Here is a 21,266-nt window from a genome sequence, read left to right as displayed (position 1 = left end):
TATTAAGTTTTTAAAAACAACATAACGGGAAGCCTAAAAGAAAGAGAGGAAGGGGAAGACCAAGAAGAGCTTACATAACAAATTAAAGAGAAGGTGAACGTCGTGTCTTATAAAGAAGTGACGGAATTGGTCTTTGATAGACAAGGATGGAGAATGCAATACTAACAAGAGCGCGGCTCTTCAATTAGTGATGATGATTAAATTTTGTTTTTTTTTAACTGAAGGACTGGGCCGGACACGTTGGCCGGATGCATCCAGCTCGATGGGCACGGGTCGTTACTTACTGGATACCTCAAGACGGGCATAGAAGTCAAGGAAGGCGAAATGATGGTGTGACGATGTCAATGTTTATCGGAAGGATTGGCCGGATATCGCGCAAAGTCGAGAGAAGTGGAAAAATCAAGGGGAACCCTTTGCCCAGCAGTGGGATCGAATAGGCTAAATAATAAAAATTTAAAAAAACTATATAGAATAGCCTCCGTGGTCTAGTGGTTAGAGCGTTAGACTCACGATCTGGTGGTCCGGGTTCGATTCCCAATAGGGCCATTGTCGAAATCACTTTGTGAGACTGTCCTTTGTTTGGTAAGGACTTTTCAGGCTTGAATCACTTGATTGTCCGAAAAAGTAAGATGATTTTGTGCTTCGGAGGGCACGTTAAGCAGTTGGTCCCGGCTATTAGCCGTAAAAACACCTCCACCAACCCGCATTGGAGCAGCGTGGTGGAGTATGCTCCATACGCCCTCCGGTTGATTGAGAGGAGGCCTGTGCCCAGCAGTGGGACGTATATAGGCTGTTTATGTTATGAGGAGCTCGGTGACGCAGCGGTAAACCCGTCGGTCTGCGATTGTTGAAGTTAAGCAACTTTCGCAAAGGCCGGTCATAGGATGGGTGACCACAAAAAAAAGTTTTCATCTCGAGTTCCTCCGTGCTTCGGAAGGCAAGTTAAGCCGTTGGTCCCGGCTGCATTAACAGTCGTTAATAGCCATCAATCCGCACTGGGCCCGCGTGATGGTTTAAGGCCCGTTCTCCCTATCCATCCATAGGGAAGGCCCGTGCCCCAGCAGTGGGGACGTTAATGGGTTGATGATGATGTTATGTAAACTGTATAGCCACATCCAGAACATGTATATCGTAGTTGAAAAGTAGGTCTACACAAAAACCGGTAAGCGAGTGTCCTTACAAAAACCGTCCGAATGAATACGAATGTTTAGCTATTTGTAAGGACCCGTCTCGGACACTCGGGATACTCCAGGCCACTCGTGATATTCGGGACAATTGGTACTCTTGAATCCTCCGTGATATGCAGACAACCCTTTTGTGCGAGTAACCCAATTTGGGAACGCTGGATCTGATTTTGCGCGCAAATAAATATTTTTGAGGTCGATGCTCTTGAATTGTTCAAGTGCTGACGTGCATTTTAAACCAATTTTGTAAACTGAACTATTCATAACAGTCAGATAGCAACACGCCCATATTGTCAAAGGGTTAGGCAGAGGTGTATAGTATTCACTACTCCTCGCCAGCTTTGGTGTAACATTTTCTGTTTCTGAAGGGGTAAATTTAACGATTCCCAAAGTGAGTGGTTCCTCGAAATTATTTTCTGTCAAACATAATACCAACGGCCTCTGTGGTCTAGTAGTTGAGCGTTGTACTCACGATCCGGAGGACCCAGGTTCGAATCCCGATAGAGACAAATCAGAAAAATATCTTTGTGATCCCTAGTTTGGTTAGGACATTACAGGCTGATTACCTGATTGTCCAAAAGTAAGAAGATCCGTGCTTCGGTAGGCCCGTTAAGCCGGTGGTCCCGGTTATTACTTACTGATGTAAGTATGTAGTTGTATCATGAGTCATGTCAGGGGCCTATGGCGGCTCAATAATAACCCTGACACCAGAGTTGATGGGGTTTGTAATTCACCTCACAACCCACATCCGCGCGCTCCCATAGACGTAGACTAAAGTGATCCCATCAAGGGGGTGAGGTAAACCAAGCACGCTCTAAGCTCTTAGTAGTGCGGGGCTGGGAGTGTCCCTTCTATACGTAGTGTTATTGCTTATTCTATGACGTCAGATTACAGAGTGAAATTCAAATTCAAAAAACCGAACGTCTTATCCTTCTTATCGTACTGCACTGAGTTTGTATGTTATGAAAACAAACGCGATGTTGTCATGCATAATGTATATGTTATCACGCAAAATCTTGTGTTTTAATTTATCATTTTCAGCGGTAAGCCTGTGCCAACAGAATGTAATTGAAAAATAATATGCAAAGCCCGCGTTAATGACATTATAAACAAAATAGGTACACTTCGTTAGCTAGGATTGGAAGTCTTTAAGACGGATCAATTCAATAACTTTCCAGATAATGTACCCACTTTAGGACTCTGTCCCACTACCATATTTGACATTAGTGAGACTAACAGTTCAATTTGTCAAAAAAGTTAATGTGACATGGTACCAAAGTGTATACATATTAATGCTCGTGACCGTACGTTCCTCAAAATCAGTATAGATGGCGCCGTACAGATTTTTCTACGTTTAACTTTATAATTTCATGAATAACAGAGATGTTTACATCTTTCTTTTTGGGTATAAATGATGACCACCCAAGCACAATAACATCTTCCACCCATTATTATTCTGATCAAAATAAAGAGAAGCAATTAGGTAGCGACGTAATAATAAATAATAATATAATTTAATTAAAAAATTAAAATTAATTAATTAAATGTAATATTTTTTTATTTAATATAATTTATTATTATTATTATTCATTAGTCGCAGGTTCAAATCTATCACGGGCGTAAACGTAAGTATAATTTTCTTTTTTTCTTTTTCAATTGTGTTTGTTGTTTATATTGCTATGGAGCAGCATGGTAACCTACTCCATATTTCTTGTGGCATCTTATGGTACTTTTATTTCGCCCAATTTTGTTTTGGAGAAGTTATCCTGGCTTAAGTTTTGGTACGTTGCAATGTGGTGGAACGCGTTAAAAATCGTCGTCATGTATCACGGATAACGGTAAGTTACCGTCGGTAACCTTTGCGAGAGGTGTAGAGAGGGGATGCAGCTGTCGACAGTAAACCATTAAAGCCAACCATTAAACCACCATACCACCACCACCAACCATAATAACCAACCATTATAACCACACACACACATCACCAGCCCATTAACGTCCCCACTACTGGGGCACGGGCCTTCCCTATGGATGGATGGATGGATGGATATATTATAACCATTATTAATTATTAATAAAACCATTTCAAATAAAGAAAGAAAATATTTACTACTAGCTTCTGCCCGCGGCTTTCACTTTCCTACCTTCAAAACTGATAAAAGTCCCATATAAAATTTCGACCCCTCTTTGAAAAGATTGTGGGCAGATATCCAAAAAAAAATGATGCATAATATTTATGTTAGTCACTAATAGTCCGCATACCAATTTTTAGCTTTCTACCTTGAAAACTGCAGAATGCTCCATAAAAAATTCCACCCCCCATTTTAGGGTAATCTGAAAAATCACGTCAATTCATCACAATCATGGGTCACAGATTTCCAACCGGATTTTTCCGATTTTTCAGATTTTTCCGGTCACAGATCCAAATATCAATCAACAATTATTTTTGTATAAAATATGCTTCTGCTAATGCATTGTATTATTAAATAATTATGTACTTACCCGAAATATTAGAAAATAGGAAATTATCATTTTAAATCTGTACAGTGCCATCTATATTAAATCATCTGTGGTTTCCAATATCTTATCTTTAACAGTTATTTTAATAGAATATAACAAACATACATAAACTCACGACCGTAATTCATAATGGGGTGGGTAGAGCCACAAGTTATCAATCACAAATTGTAGCCACTGATGATAAGAAATCCTAAAATGAATGTGATGAATTTTATGCAATATATCGCCCATCTTCTTTTTATCGTGTGGGTTGTGAGGTGGAATACCAACGTGTCAGGGTTATTACAGAGCCACCAAAGGCCTCTGACATGGCTCATGTAACGACTACACACCTACATCAGTAAGTAGTAACCGAGACCAACGGTTTAACGTGTCTTCCGAAGTACGATCAGCTTACTTTCGGTCAATTAGGTGATCAGCCTGTAATGTCCTAACCAAACTAGGGATCACAAAGTGATTTTTGTGATATGTCCCTACCGGGATTCTAACGCGGGGCCTCTGGATCGTGAGCCCAACGCTCAACCACTGGACAACGGAGGCCGCCTTTATCTAAGAAACGACACAATCCCCCTGTCGGATTTTACGACATGTTCGGGAAGATAAGTAATTGAACGCGTTCAGTGTTATTTATTTGCCCCTAGTCCAATGTAGTAGGAAAAAAAGAACATTATTTTTTTATCGACAAGTCCCCAAGCCCTACAAAATCATATCACGTGCACGGCGATTTATTTCACAAATGGGTTTGTATGTTCGTCTGTCGTACACTTTTATAAAAGCGAGGTAGATATTTTTTGTGTGGAATTTATATGATAGCGACAACTAATAATTAATTATAAATAGACTACAATAATCATAAAATAGAACAAAGCCCCGTATTCATGACAAAACATTTGTTTAGCAACAAAGTTGAATCAACGTTTTCCGGAGTTGCTGTCAACATGTTGCTGGCAACACTGCGTGTTGCAGAGTTGATAGCGTCATGTTGACAAGCTCACGCTCGACAAGCGTAAACATCAGCAACCGATAACCCGTATTGATTTAAACATAGTTGCAAGCAACATTCTCGCTACTCACCAACAATGTTGATCAACTGTTGCTAAACAAATGTTTACCATGAATACAGGGCTTAATATTTTGCATGTTTCTAAAAACCAAATTTATTTGTCACACCATTGTCCAATTTTTTAGTTAACTCGAAAGTAAATTTTTGGTTATGAAATATTTGTTTTTAATAAGTATTTATTTACTTAAAAGATGTAAAACTATTAATTTTTTATGTTTATCTTTTTAAAGAACGTCTGGGGCCCTGTGCCGAGATTTTTCTTGCAGCTTTTCTTCCCCGGCTATACAAGTTGTGAGAAGCTGCAGTAGTTGTAGACGGATGATACATTCGTTATGTAAAAATTGTAGTCAAAAAATATATATTTCACACAAGCAAAGTCGCTGACTCCAGCTAGTATAGTACATATTTTTCTCGACATATCCTCCGCGCTCTACAAAATCGTTGCACGTATATACCAATTTATTTCACAAATGTGTCTGTTTGTTCATCATGCGTACCCTTTTACAAACGCGAGGTGTATTTTAGGGTTCCGTGACAAGACGAAAGACCCTGTCGTGGGCACGTCAGCAGAGATTTTATATTATTTTACAATCAACTTTATAATCTCTGTAGCGCCGCGTCGAACACTAGTATCGGACTTGCACCAATGAGTTATTCATTTATCTTAAATGCACTTTTCACTAGGCTAGAGACCCTTTCGGTGGCAACGTCAGCCGAGATTTTTTTGTTTTTACAATCATTAATTTTATTGTCACTGTGGTCTTATTAACCGGCTTGCTTCTCAATCGAAGAAAAGTAAGAAGAGTAAAAAAAAATATATGGCAATCAAAAACTAACCAAGTCGGACTTTAGACTACAATAATTATGTTATCTTAAGTTAAAAGAAAAATATTTTATGTTGTTATAAATAAATTTCAGAACTGACCATTGAACTTGGCACCTATTTATATCTCACTTCGTTTGTCGTTGAAATCGACAACCAAGGCATAGGTATATCATAATATTGAACTTGGCTCCCATTTCACATTTATGTTTTTGCTGGGATATCGTTATACGGAACCATCGATATGCGATTTCGACTCGCACTCACCTGGGCTTTTTTCTATATTATGAGCCATAGATTAGGCTAAAAGCAAGTCGGTGTTGCCTGTTAATTCTGAAAATGTGACAAAAGGATGTTCATCATAATAATACACATCCTTTTTACGCAAAGACTCTTCAAAGTAAGTGGTTTGACTATTCAATGTTATGGTATTTTCGTTCGTATTTCACTTGAGTATGTATAAAGAATAATAAATAATAAAAAGTCTCATACAAGTCGTTTAGCCTAACACTAGCTTTTGCCCGCGACTTCGTCCGCGTAGCGTGTAATAAAAGAGAGATCTTTGTGTGTGTGGGAGTGTATGTCAAATTTCAAGCATCTAACTTATGCAGATTAGATTTTTTCATACGACATTTTTTCCCCGCTAACTCCCATTTTTCAAAATACAGCCATAACTAAACTTAGGTATGCATGCATGCTAGATTAAAAACATCTACTCGTATCTTACGCGGTTTAGATTTTTTCATACAAATGTTTTTTCCCGCTAACTCCCGTTCCCGTGGGAATTTTGCAATACCTTGTTGCAACTAAGCTTTAAGTTTACTAAGGCATGCCAAATTTCAAACGTCTAACTTGAGTGGTTTAGATTTTTCATACAAAAGGATTTCCCCGCTAATTCCCGTTCCCGTGGGATTTCCGGGAATTCCTTTCTTAGTGCACCTTTACGGTACCTAAGCTACGTCTCTTCCAAATTTCAAGTGCCTACGTGTAGCCGTTTAGGCTGTGCGTTGATGTCAGTCAGTCAGTTTCTCCTTTTATATATTTAGAAGATTAGATTAGATTAGATTTTTTTATACAAATGTTTTTTCCCGCTAACTCCCGTTTCCGTGGGAATTTTGCAATACCTTGTTGCAACTAAGCTTTAAGTTTACTAAGGCATGCCAAATTTCAAACGTCTAACTTGAGTGGTTTAGATTTTTCATACAAAAGGATTTTCCCGCTAATTCCCGTTCCCGTGGGAATTTCGGGAATTCCTTTCTTAGTGCACCTCTACGGTACCTAAGGTACCTGCGTGCCAAATTTCAAACGTCTAACTTGAGTGGTTTAGATTTTCCATACAAAAGAATTTTCCCGCTAATTCCCGTTCCCGTGGGAATTTCGAAAATTCCTTTCTTAGTGCACCTCTACGATACCTAAGGTACCTGCATGCCAAATTTCAAACGTCTAACTTGAGTTTAGATTTTTCATACAAAAGGATTTTCCCGCTAATTCCCGTTCCCGTGGGATTTCCGGGAATTCCTTTCTTAGTGCACGTCTACGGTACCTAAGCTACGTCTCTTCCAAATTTCAAGTGCCTACGTTTAGCCGTTTAGGCTATGCTTTGATATGTCAGTCAGTCAGTTTCTCCTTTTATATAATTATTTAGATTACATATTTAGAAGATATTTCCATCATACATGATTTCTATGTAACTTTAACCATTAAGGCTGCTCACGCGACGGAAGCTTAAAAAATGGAGTAACTTCTCCCGTTTTCCCAAAATTTCCCTTCACTACTCTGCTCCTATTGATTGTAGCGTGATGAAAAGTATACCTGCCCAGGAGTATGAAGAATAATTGTACCAAGTTTCATTAAAATCCGTCCAGTAGTTTTTGTTTCTATAAGGAACATACAGACAGACAGGCAGACAGACAAAAATTTCACTGATTGCATTTTTGGCATCAGTATCGATCACTAATCACCCCCTGATAGTTATTTTGAAAATACATATATTTAATGTACATAAAATTGTCCTCTCTACAGATTTATTATAGTATAGATAGATAGATAAGGGCCATCTGACGCCATACGATTCAAGTCTAAACTATGTTCGAGGGGGGGTAAGGTAAACTTAGCTCAGACGCTAGTGGGGAGCGGAGAGTTGCCGTTCTATGAAATCAGAAATCAGAATCATTTATTCAACGTAATTATCATGGGTAAACTTGTTGAAGGTCAATGTAACATTTTTGAATTTACGTCATTTCGCAAGGTGTTATGTCTGAGGAGAAGAAATGACAAGAAACTGCAACATCAACATATCTTTTAAATCAATGAGGGTAATAAACATTTTCAATACCAGACATTTTTATCATTTAGGTAATCATTATTCGGCGTAGTATTATTCTTTATTCTATGATACACCTTGCGAAATAACGTAAAGTCAAAAATGTTACATTGACCTACAACAAGTTTATCCATGATAATTACGTTGAATAAATGATTCTGATAGAAATCAGAATTAATTTTTATGAATCAGAAGATTCATATTCGTATATATCAAAAACAAATTCAATAAATCCTATGACAACGCAATTTTTAGTAACCCACATACGAGTAGCAAGTAGACGATTGCATGTCCTACTTTTATTTATTACTACGTTTATGAGTAATGTGAGAAAACCACAAAATCCAGTGTACAGTCATGAAATATTGTAAGAATTTTATTATAGCTTGAAATTATATATTTTAAGAGTTGACAGTATTTTTATGACATAATTTTAGAGTTCTAAAGCTATTTATTTAACTTATTTATTTATTCAAAACAAATCAAATGAAATCAAATATACTTTATTGCACAGAACTAAAATTTAAACAATCAGAAATAACACATGAATACAGTACAATTTGGGCGGCCTTGTTGCTTTTATTCGTGCAAAACAACAAACATATTTTTTTGACGTGACTTATTGTAGATTTGCCGCAGATGTCATTAACTACTTGGCCGGACAAATGGGGAGCGCTGAAGGCTCTCACACGGTACAACGTTTAAGACAATAGGCCTGAGGGTGCCCAATTGGGCGCGGATCTCGGGTCAGGGTGTCGTCTGAGAGGAAAAATATTTGAAAGAATTAATCGACCCTAGCGGGTCGATAGCGATGAGCGCTGATTGAGGGAGAAACAAACACATAATAACTTAAAATTCATTATTAATTTAAGAAAACTCCTCCAAAACATCACGCCTAGGCAAAGAGCCCAAAAGACTGGTTTTCCCCCTTTGAACAGCTAAACTAACCCTCTGACAAAAATAGCTGCCAGCCCTCGGGTCGCTTCGAAAGGTCCTTAATGAAACTTTTTGTCTCCAGACTCCGTGGTCTAGTGGTTAGAGCGTTAGGCTCACGATCTGGTGGTCCGGGTTCGATTCTCGATGAGGACATTGTCGAAATCACTTTGTGAGGTTGTCCTTCGTTTAGTAAGGACTTTTTAGGCTTGAATCACCTGATTGGCTGAAAAAGTAATTATGATTCCGTGCTTCGGAGGGCACGTTAAGTCTTTGGTCTCTTAGCTGTAAAAACTCTTCCACCAACACGCAGTAGAGCAGCGTGGTGGAGTATGCTCTAAACCCCCTTCGGTTGATTGAGGGGAGGCCTGTGCCCAGCAGTGGGACGTATATAGGCTGTTTATGTATGTTGATATTACTTTTGTGTGTCAAGCCAGCCCATAGGCCATCAAAGGCGTGAGTGTGAAGGTAATTAATTTCCATTAAAATATCATTTTATTCTCTACTTCAGTTAATTTCCTCCCTTATATATAATTACGTAATAATTATTTTCCCTGTATTTATGAAACTCACTTGTAATACCAATTAATTCAATTAATTCAAAAATTTTCACATCTCCATTTAATTGATTCAAATGTAATAACAAATAATTATTCGTTTAACGACCAAAATATCGCCGTATCCGTTTTTAATTAAATCGACAGTACATTTCCGTTAATTATAATTATTTTGGTGTGTTATTAAAATACTGATTGGCTGTTTGCTGTAATGACTTTCAAAACAGTATTTTCACCATCTTCCTAGCATATACACGACCTCCATGATCCAGTGGTTGAGCGTTGGGTACACGATCCAGAGGTCCTCAACTCGATTCCCGGTAAGGACATATTACAAAAATTACTTTGTGGTAGTTTGGTTAGGACTTTACAGGCTGATCACCTGATTGTCAGAAAGTAAGATGATCCGTGCTTCGTAAGGCACGTTAAGCCGTTGGTCCCGGTTATAACTTACTGATCTAAGTAAGTAGTCGTTATATGAGCCATGTCAGGGGCCTTTGGAGGCTCAAGAGTAACCATGAGGGTTGATAAGGTTGGTATTCCACCTCACAACCCACACGATAGAAGAAGAGATCTCCCTAGCATTATCCCGTTTTTTCACAGGGTCCGCTTACCTAACCTGACGATTTGACAGGTCCGGTTTTTTACAGAAGCAACTGCCTGTCTGACCTTCCAACCAGCGAAGGGCAAACCAGCCCAATATAGGTTAGGTCACATACCTCCGAAAATGCATTTCTTGGGAATGTGGGCTTCCTCTTTATGTTTTCCTTTACCACTGAGCACGTGGTAATAATTTATGATCCAAACATGAATTCGAAAACAAATTCGGCAATCATTGGTTTAGGCCTGTGCTGGATTCGAACCTGCGACCTCAAAGCGACAGGCAAGCGTTCTACCAACTGGACTACCACGGCTCATTGATCACATATTGCAAGAACAATTCCGACTAAAAAATACTTCCAAAAAATTTACATTTTCAGTCGTTGCCAAATAAGTATAAGTCTGAGCCAAATAGAACGGGAAACATAAAGTTTTGTATTAAACGAATGTTTTTTTATTTGTTTTATCACAATCTCCATATTCCTGATACATGTGAGCCAAATGTTTGGAGTTCCGCTGGTTACGATAAAAACTATTGCATTTCGTATCAGATAGTTTGGATTATTTTTATATGAGTTCTTTAGATACTTTAGATTTTACCTGTATGTACTTGTATAGGATTAAGTGACATTGTAACAAATACTGAGAGGTGATTTAGCTGATTATTCTGAGTTAATATCAAGTGTTTTTTTTTTTGTTTTTTTTTTTGACGTGACTTATTGTAGATTTGCCGCAGATGGCATTAACTACTTGGCCGGACAAATGGGGAGCGTTGAAGGCTCTCACCCGGTACCACGTTTAAGACAACAGGCTTGAGGGTGCCCAGTTGGGCGCGAACCTCGGCTCAGAGAATTTTCCATCGCAATAAACTATGCAGCCCACAGAGCTTTCTTTTTTGTTTTTTTTTTGAGAGCTTCTCTGTTGATTAGCTGTCTGTATCTAATCTTCAACTTTTTTGTATGCATGTGTTTTTTGTTGTATTTTCGTATGTACATATTACAGCAAAGGACGGAGGGGCCAAGAGAAACAAAGTTCCTCAAAAACATTCACAAATTGGAAAATTACTTTCATAATTGAAAATTGATTGGCTCCGTTCATACTTCGAAATTATATTTGACTAGCTTCCCGCCGGCGACTCTGTCCGTTTGGACAACTAATCTTATATTATCTCGGGACATTTTTTCCTCCTTTTTCATCCCCTTCAGGGATGGCTATTGTACCCCTGAAAGGGAATGTTTTTGTAGGATGTTCTTGAGAACACTACTAATAAAAATGCCTTTAATGAAGTATATAACACTATTTAATGCTCGTAAGTATGTAAGTACAAAGTATGCGCGCGCGGTGTGCGCGTCGTACGATGGTCAAGGCGAATGTGTTAGCGGCGCGGCGGCAGCGCTTGCTCCCGCGCCCCGCTAGCTTACGTCATGAGGTGCGCGCAGACATAGGTGTTTTTGATCTATTACAGAAACGACATGTAACCAGGAGGTCTTAAGTGCAACAAGTTAATCCCGACTCGATATCGCTAATTCGAGATCCAGCGGGATTGGAAATCAATCCCGCGAGATCCCGAAGAGTTCATAAAAAACGTGAAGTTAGGATGGCTGAAAACGATGAAAACTGGTTGTTTGTGATAGTGAGGTTAATTAAAATAAAATATTTTTTGAAAGAAAATAAAAATAACCAAATATTTTATTTATTTATTTATTTTATTTTTTTTATGATTAAAATAAAAAGTATAACTCGAGGAGATTCGCCCAATCCCGTCAATCTCGAATGGGATCTCGACATTTTATGTTTCGGGATTGATCCCGAAAAATTAGACAATATCTCGCGGGATAGGATTTGCATTCCGTACGCATTACGCATTCAGCCACTTATGACGTCCAAATTCAAATTTAAAAATATCTTTATTCAGTAGGTAACATAGTTACACTTTGAATCGTCAATTTTTACATAACGAACGTCTCATCCGCCTAAAACTACTGCAGCTTCTCACAACCTGTATAGCCGGGGAAAAGAAGCTGCAAGAAAAACCTCGACACAGGGCCCTAGACGTTATTTAAAAAAATAAATAAACATAATTATTGTTATTCATTTGAGTAATTAAATTGACAAAAACATGCAATATGTTTTTAAATACATAACGTTAACAGAAAGTAGCCACAATATTAGCAGCCTGTATGACGCATCAACATTATAATTCCTTATTAATCCCCTAGCTCGTGTGATGGGAAGGGATCGAGGAGTTAAGCTGAGTGTTACTGGTGGATGTGGCAAGTCTGACAGTAGGCTACTTGACAACCTAGTCAAATGAGATACTTTTTACGAAACGTCAAAACGAAAGTTTTCTTTGCAGTTTGTATGGTAATACTGTCCTGTGACGTCATCGATACAAGCGATCAAACGTCGTACTTGTTACTTAATTCATAAATAAAATTCGATAATAAATCGAATTTTGCCAAAATGGGAATGTTCCCGAAGTGGGAATGTTCCCGAAGTGGGAATGTTCCCGAAGTGGGAATGTTCCCATTGTATTTTTTTTTAATAGTAAGGAGCATTTCTTTTTCAAATTGTTCTTTCTTATAGTCTGGTCTTATAAAGTAAATAAAGTTCTTTTAACATAAGTTTTGCGCGTTTTTACTGACGGGAAAGTTCCCAAAGTGAATGAATGGCACATCTCTGCTCTGCATCCTCCAATATACCATACCATCCTTCTTACATCCTAGTGACATAATCTAGCACTCTTACATAATGTTTACATTTAATATGTGCCGCTGTCGGTTTTAATTTAGTAGAAAACCCAACCACGACGAGAATCCCCTCAAATTTTGCATTTCATATGCAAAGTATATCTAGTGTAAACGTACGCTTCAAAATTTTAGCTTTAAACTTCAAACTTCGAGGTTTTCTATGAAGACTAAGTTCGTTTTCGTGGTCGCAAGTCGGAAGTCAAGTTGAGACAGATTATTAATAACGCTGAAATGTGTGAAGTTATGATTTTCACTGCCTTTTCATTTTAGGAAGCGATAATAATTCAAGCTTTATTCTATGCAGAAAGCAATAATGCTATTTGACATTTGTTTGCATTGCGCACTTACTTTTATATGTGCAAATGTCAAATTGCAATATTGCTTTCTTAGATGAATGGCTTCAATGTGGCCATTTTAACCCCCCTGGACATAATATAACAGACAAAAAGAAACATATAACAACAAACAAACGAACATAGTATATTATATTGCAGTGGTATAGTATATTATATCGAAGCGAAAATTTTGAGGGCCATAATTCTGAGTTGCTATCCAGTGGAATTTTCCGTCGCAAAAGTATGGAACGGAAAATAATTTTAAAAAACAATAATTTCTGATTCCCATTGTTTGTGGCTGTCCCTACCCCGATAGGGATACAGGCGTGACCTGTATGATGATAACAATAGTTCAAGTTTTTTTAAAGAACGTCTAGGGCCCTGTGCCGAAGTTTTTCTTGCAGCTTTTTTCCCCGGCTATACAGGTCGTGAGAAGCTGCAGTAGTTTTAGGCGGATGAGACGTTCGTTATGTAAAAAATGACGATTCAAAGTGTACTTAACTTTTTTTTTGACTTGCCTTATTGTAGATTTGCCGCAGATGGCATTAACTACTTGGCCGGACAAATGGGAGGCGCTGAAGGCTCTCTCCCGGTACAACGTTAAAAACAACAGGCCTGAGGGTGCCCAGTTGTGTGCGAACCTCAACTCAGGGGAAACAACGTGTAACTCTAATTGTGTTACCTACTGAATAAAGATATTTTTGAATTTGATTTGTCCATACTTATGTAAACAAAAGGTTTTTTTCGAGTAGACCGTGGTGTAGATAGAATTCCGAACGTCCTTTTAATCAAAGGCCCGAATGTCTGTTACTTATTAAAATTGTTCTCTTAAACGTGTCAGCTCGAAATGGGGAGGTACTCAGAAAAGTTGTAGGGGTTTTGGCCACACAAACTTTTTGTACGGAACATCCAACCAACCACACGAACATTCTAGGGTTTTCTGCTACTGGGTTAAAGACTGGGAGAAACTTATTATAGATCGCAATTCTTTTTTGACGTGACTTATTGTACATTTGCCGCAGATGGCATTAACCACTTGGCCGGACAAATGGGCAGCGCTGAGGGCTCTCACCCGGTACAAAATTTAAGACAACATGCCTGAGGGCGCCCAGTTGGGCGCGAACCTCCGTCTCAGGGCGTCGTCTGAGAGGAGGAATATTTGAAAGAATGAATCGACCCTAGCGAGTCGATAGCGATAAGCGCTACGCTTACCTAGCAAATGCCTATTCACTTTAGCCTTGAAGACTCCCAGATTATAACGAGTTGGAAAAACAGACGACGGCAGACAGTTCCAATCCTTCGCTGTTCACATCAAAAAGGAAGAGGCGAAACTTTTAGTGCGGATTGGTGGTATATCCACAACATAAGGATGAAATGTCCGCCGACGTCTTGTTGTCCGTAGATGGAATGGAGTGGGTGGGATTAACTCGTGAAATTCCTGCGCACACTCACCGAAGTGTGTCCTATAAAAGACCGACAGACAAGCTACCCTTCGTACAGACGAACACACCAAAAGAAACAAGAAAAAAGGGACCACAGGGTCTTTACTTGACTTTGCCTAATGCATTGGCAAATGCCATGGCCACTTTTAAAGGTTCACTAACACAGTTGGCTCGACCATTATAGACGGCGATATGGCTCACCTATCTCGTTGGTCTCACAAAAAGTATGGTGAGGTTTATGTTTGTTTGTCCGTCTTTCACGGCAAAACAGAGCGACGAATTGACGTGATTTTTTAAGTGGAGATAGTTGAAATGATGAAGAGTGACATAGGCTATAACCGAGCCTATATTATTTAACACTTTCAATGCCACGCAAAGAATTTGGTTGTTTCTTCCAAGCCATGGAAGACACCCGCGTTCCACGCTATTTAATTTATTTAATTTATTCATTTATATCAGACAATACAATAGTCCATAGATGGTTAGTTAAGAGTGTCAGTAACAATTCAACTTATAGCTATGTTAGTAATTATTAGTATTTATTACGTTATTATCAATATATATTTAACATAACAATTTCGAAATTAAAAAGTAAACTATGTAGAGAATCAGAAACAACACACAAACACAACATAACATAACAACATATAACATTAACATAACAATATTTAACATTATTTATTATTTCCTATCGCCACCTGTATCCAGTTCTATCGCCACCTATATTCTGTTTTTTTTTTTCTCGCAAATTAGTTTTTTAAATAATTAGTGCAAATAAACATATGTCTCAACGATTACGACTATAAGACATCTTTGTAAAAAAATACGGAAATCATCATTTTGCCCGTGGACCGCGTGGCGCTGAACGTGTTAAAAAAAAATATGGCCCCCAGACCCCTACCTACTCCCGATCTGGTCCCTCTTATGGTTAATTGGTTTGGGCCTCCTGTCCCTATTGTCCTATTTGAAAATGGAGGTAATTTCAGTCCAATCGCTTTACACTTTAGAATTCCAATTTGTGGAAAATAATCCACGCCACAAAGTTAGGCTTTTTTTCCGAAATGCATTTTCAGAAGAGAGGAAGGGGAAGACCAAGAAGAGCTTCCATGGAACAGATTAAAGACCCATGTAACCCATGACATGACCCATGTAACGACTACGTACTTACATCAGTAAGTAGTAACCGGGTCCAACGGCTTAACGTGCATTCCGAAGCACGGATCACAGATGTAAGCGTCTTACTTTCGGACAACCAGGTGCTCAGCATGTAATGTCCTAACCAAACTAGGGATGACAAAGTGATTTCTGTGATATGTCCCCACCGGAGATTCGAACCCAGGACCTCCGGATCGTGAGCCCAACGGTCAACTACTGAACCACGGAAGCCGTTTTATTCCCCCATACAATGTTTGCTTCGATCGGTCATGGCAGCGTATATGTCTGCCTAATCTTGGCCAATATTTCAAAAGACCCACCCACAATGGACCCTAGATTAATTCTTTGAAAGACGTTTCAAAATAAAGAAAAATGTGTGTGGTTCAAGTCTTAAGAAGTTGAGATATTTATTTATTCATAAAAGTTATACCAATAGCTTAACATAGAATGTTAGTGACACCATACTGAATACTGAGGGGAGCGGTTCAGCTCATGATTCTGAGTTAATATCAAGTGGAATTTTCCGTCGCAAACATAAAGAATATAAAATAAAATAAATAAAAAAATAAAATCGTTTATTTCAGACACAGAAAAAAAATATATATAAAAATTAAACAAAAGAAAAAAAAATAAAATAAAAAATATCGAAAATAAAATCATGAATTTCGCGAAGGAAAATTCCACTTGATATTAACTCAGATTTAGTATTTGTTACGATGTTACTAACACCCTGTAGGTACATTAAATTCATCATCGTACGAGCACCTGATAATCATCAAAACAAATCAAATATATTTTATTGCACACAAACAAAGCATACAAACATTTAGCAACAGCACAAATGAGCGGCCTTATTGCTCTGAAGCAATTTCTTCCAGGCAACAACTACCAGGAATCAGCCATAAAAAAACTTGGATGCTTGATTTTATTAACGATCCTACATTATGAATTCGAAAAAAAAAAACAAAATCGAAGTAAATATCGAAGTAAGTTTCGATAATCAAAGTACCTATCCGTCATCATCTCCACAGAATTATCCTGTTTACACAGGGTCCGCTTACCTAACCTGAAGATTTGACAGGTCCGGTTTTTTTACAAAAGCGACTGCCTGTCTCACCTTCCAACCCGCAAAGGGAAAACCAGCCAATACATGGTTTCCTCACGATGTTTTCCTTCACGGCTGAGCACGTGATAATCATTTATGATCCAAACGTGAATTCGAAAACAAATTCGACAATCATTGGTTTCAGCCTGTGCTGGATTCGAAACTGCGACCTCAAAGTAAAGCCACGGCTCGAAGTAGCTACCTGTAGACTACCTAACAAAAATATGTAAAAAATTACGGTGTTACAGTTTTAATATCTGTCTCACAGTCTAACTTACGCCACACCTTGAGGATACCGCTGGAAAGGAGAAAATTTTCAATCGCTGCCCGAGTGTAGACAAGTGAATAATATATAGCTACCCTGAACCCGCACTACAAGATTACCATATACTTACTAGCTTTAGTCACTTTTTCGGTAATGGCCCCGATTCCTGCAGACACCGCCTAATTTTATTTTAGATTATATCCGTCATATTTCGTATAAGGAAAGGGACGGATGATTCACAGCTCTTAATTTTAGGAAGAATGAGTAAATGAATGAATAACCCGGGCGAATCAAAAGGTACGTCGCTGGTATGCAATCCGTTTCACGTGCTGTCTACTTAACTGTGTCGGGTTATTGACGGATGTAAAATTTTTAGACGGTTGGTTTAGATTTGTGCTTAAAATTGACGTGTGTTCCATAAATTTTATGCTTGTCGATTACCCGTCCCTTTCCTTTTCGGCGGATAAGAAAATGACAGATATAACTTAAAATAAAATTAGATGGTATTTACAGGAATTAGCACCATTCTCTGCCTTATTTGGTATTGTAATACGAGTTAAGACGGGATTTCATGGTTTTGAGGAAGACGTCTTGGGATTCGTATTTACCGATTTGGAAGGTTCATTTTTAAAATTCGAATTCAAAAAAGTAAGTTATTTAAAAAAAACAAACCGATTCAAAATCTGTATAATTTAAAATAAATAATTTGTTGAACATAGTGTGAGATTCTAATCGAAGTTAAGCAACTTTCGCAAAGACCGGTCATAGGATGGGTGACCACAAAAAAAAGTTTTCATCTCGAGCTCCTCCGTGCTTCTGAAGGCACGTTAAGCCGTTGGTCCCGGCTGCATTAGCAGTCGTTAATAACCACCAATCCGCACTGCCCGCGTGGTGGTTTAAGACCCGATCCTCCTATGCATCCATAGGGAAGGCCCGTGCCCCAGCATTGTGGGGACGTTAATGGGCTGGTGATGATGACCGAGTTCTCACCGTGTTTAAATCAGGGATATGAGTCTCCCAATATTTCAACACTGTTGAAAGTGTCATGATTTTACTGATTTTACTAAATGACTGGTGCTAAACTCACTACCTTGTCCCCAGGTCTCCGAGGACATTGGCTACGTGCTGTACTCTTCTCTGGGCAGCTTCTTCATTCCGTCATGCATCATGGTGTTCGTCTACATCAGGATATACTACGCCGCCAAGGCAAGAGCGAGAAGGGGGATCAGGAAAAACCCAAGGCCTAGACCTGTAAGTACCACCACCTGTGTCTGTTTTTTTTTTCCTCTTATTTTGTTTTACTTTTTTGCGCGCTACACTGCAGCTGTACAAGTGTACTATATCCTCTGCCGAAGGTTGTCTGGAAGAGATCGCTCTTAACGATAAGGCCACCTTTGCCCACCTTAAAATTAATTTATCCTGTAAAAAAATAAAGTATAATTATAAAGCGCGTCATACAAAAGTACGAAACTTAAAGATGTAGATAAATGATGAAGATAATTTGTTTGCTTAAACATGAGTTATATTAATACAGATGACAGTATCCACATTAAACGTTCTTCATGTTTGCCTTGCGGCGCACAAAATTTTAAGTACCTAGAACATTGTCTATATAAATACATGTATCATGAAAAATACGACAATAGGTATATGGAAACAAGACGCTATGGACTTGACGCTAACATAGTTATACCACAGATCATATATAATACTAAGTTATACATTCATACGCCGCGGTATACAAGGTGTTAGTGACATCGTAACGAAAACTTTGCAGGGTGATCCAGACCATTATTCTGAGTAGTTATCACTCTTTTCCGTCGCAAATTCATGTTTTTTTTTTAAATTCCGTACTTTTGCGATGGAAAATCCCACTTGATATCAACTCAGAATAATGAGCTGTATCACCCCCCTCAGTATCCGTTACGATGTCACTAACACTCTGTATAAATTCAATAAAATAGTCCATAAATTGCGTAGGTACGGTCGTCGTCTTAGCATCTATAGCGCGTGGTGATTCGTAACTCGGTCGGGTTATACAAATCTGCATGTTGCCAGTTCGGTCGCCTAATCGCACCTAATCGCTTACTACGGAATCATACGGCATCGCTATTTCAGCTCTTACATTTCCTCTCACATTTTGAGCGCCTATGTTCAATCTTCTTATATATAAATGAGTCCTCCCCTTAATCAATCTATGGAGTTACTCTACCACGCTGCTGTACTGCGGATTGGCAAGACTAACGGCTTAACATGCGCTCCGGAATCATCTTACATTTTCGAGCAATCATAATAACTCATTGGCGTAAGTCCGGTACATACATACATACATAAACTCACGCCCGTGATCCCTAATGGGGTGGGCAGAGCCACAAGTAATCAAAGACAACTTGCAGCCACTGTTGATACGAAGTCCAAAGATGGATATGATGAACCTTATGGTGATAAGGGATCAGCCTATCGCCCATAACATTAGTCCATCATGTTAGAGGACACAATCCCTCTGTCGGTTTTTACGACATGCCCGGGAAGAGAAGCAGCTGAACGTGTTCTATGTTTTTTATATGCTCCCAGAACAGCATAGCAGCAGTAAGTCCGGTACTGGGGTTTGAACTGGCGCTCCCCGGATGAGAAGCAGGCCAGTGTACGACAGGACCCCAATGACTCACGTATATTTTTGTTTCAGAATGAACAGCAGACCAGTTTTAGCAATCCCCCTAAGGGCACAAGACCTATGCCTGCCACCCCTACAATACCCATGCCTGCTGGCAATGACAGCAATAGTTCTATAAGGTAAGTATATCCTCTGTCTCCCTCTCACATATTCCATTTAATATCTCTCTCTCTCTCTCTCTCTGTCTCAATCTCACCTTCATGAAAAACAAAAGAAACATCGTGCAGTTTTACTAACACAGTTAGCTCGACCATTATAGACGACGATACGGCTATCACATTGGTCTAACAGAAAACTCGGTGAGGTGTGGGTACTTAGTTCACCTTGCGATGGATGTACCTCTGACTACCCCAATTGGGATGTAGTCGTGAGCTTATGGGTGCATGCTATAACACAGTTACATATGCATTGCTGGCCTTCCAGCTAGGAGTACGCTCTTTTTTGAAGGTCTGAAAGTCGTAACGGCCCGGTAATACTATACAGGATGTTAGTGATATCGTAACGAAAACTTTGAAGAATGATTTAGACCGTGATTCTGAGTTGATATCAACTGAATTTCCCGTCGTAAAAATACGGAACTGAAAATAATTAAAAATAAAATTTTCCTGAATTTTCCGACAGGAATCGTCCTCCAAAGTTTTGGTCACGATGTCACTAACACCCATACATACAATACAGGGTGTTAGTGACATCGTAACGAAAACTTTGAGGGATGATTCAGGCCATGATTCTGAGTTAATATCAAGTGGAATTTTCCGTCGCAAAAGTATGGAACGAAAAATAATTTAAAAAATCACAAAAATTTTCATGAATTTTCCGACATAAAATTCCACTTAATATCAACTCAGAATCATGGTCTGAATCATCCCCTTCAGTATTCGTTACAGTGTCACTAACACCCATACCTACTTGTATGGCTACTGTATGTACTTGTATGGGGTGTAAGTGACATCGTAACGAATACTGAGAGGGATGATTCAGCTAATTATTCTGAGTTAATATCAAGTGGAATTTTCCATCGCAAAAGTATATAATTGAAAATAATTTAAAAAAACTAAAAAAAAAACATGAATTTTGCGACGGAAAATTCCACTTAATATTAACTCAGAATCATGGTCTAAATCATCCCTCTGAGTATTCGTTACGATGTCACTAACACCCTGTATATGGTTACTTGTAAGTGCTTACTTGGTACTTGGTGTAAGTGACATTATAACGAGTATGAGGGGGATGATTCGCCTTAAGACTCTGAGTTAATATCAAGTAATTTCCGATCGCAAAAGTATAGAATTAAAAATAATTAAAAATCACAAGATAAATCATGAATTCGCGACAGAAAAATGCACTTGATATTTAATCAGAATCATGGTCTGAATCATCCCCTCAGTATTAGGTACGATGTCACTAACACCCTGTATAATGGGTACTTAGTTGCTCTTGCGATGGATGTACGATAAGGTGCAAAAGTCCAATCAGTTTCTTGCAAAGTAATAAATTAACTGGTGCCACTTAATACCTCCTGATTACATGTCGTTTCTGT

At 38.6% G+C, this 21,266-nt stretch overlaps 3 protein-coding genes across 7 annotated transcripts in view; 1 reads left to right on the top strand and 2 right to left on the bottom strand.

Moving 5' to 3' along the window:
• LOC126377107 (TGF-beta-activated kinase 1 and MAP3K7-binding protein 1-like) overlaps positions 1 to 21,266 on the bottom strand; it is a 558,148-nt gene that overhangs the window by 451,050 nt on the left and 85,832 nt on the right. The gene's annotated exons all lie outside the window — the stretch shown is intronic.
• Positions 1 to 21,266, top strand: part of LOC126377061 (alpha-2Db adrenergic receptor) — a 595,604-nt gene that overhangs the window by 567,045 nt on the left and 7,293 nt on the right. For all 3 annotated transcript variants that reach the window (XM_050024692.1, XM_050024693.1, XM_050024694.1), the window contains 2 exons: positions 18,154 to 18,303; positions 19,739 to 19,845. In XM_050024692.1, the coding sequence (XP_049880649.1) occupies positions 18,154 to 18,303; positions 19,739 to 19,845 (257 nt within the window). The remainder of the gene's footprint in view (positions 1 to 18,153; positions 18,304 to 19,738; positions 19,846 to 21,266) is intronic.
• The window catches only part of LOC126377187 (homeotic protein empty spiracles-like), a 352,173-nt gene continuing 345,587 nt past the window's right edge, over positions 14,681 to 21,266 (bottom strand). Inside the window, exon 4 of the transcript XR_007567796.1 lies at positions 14,681 to 14,728. The gene's annotated coding sequence lies outside the window, so the exon portion shown is untranslated. The remainder of the gene's footprint in view (positions 14,729 to 21,266) is intronic.

Source organism: Pectinophora gossypiella, chromosome 22 (genome assembly GCF_024362695.1).
Source record: "Pectinophora gossypiella chromosome 22, ilPecGoss1.1, whole genome shotgun sequence".
In the NCBI taxonomy this organism is placed as follows: Eukaryota; Metazoa; Arthropoda; class Insecta; order Lepidoptera; family Gelechiidae; genus Pectinophora; species Pectinophora gossypiella.
Note: the sequence above shows the minus strand (reverse complement) of the source record. Positions and strands in the feature narration are given on the sequence as shown.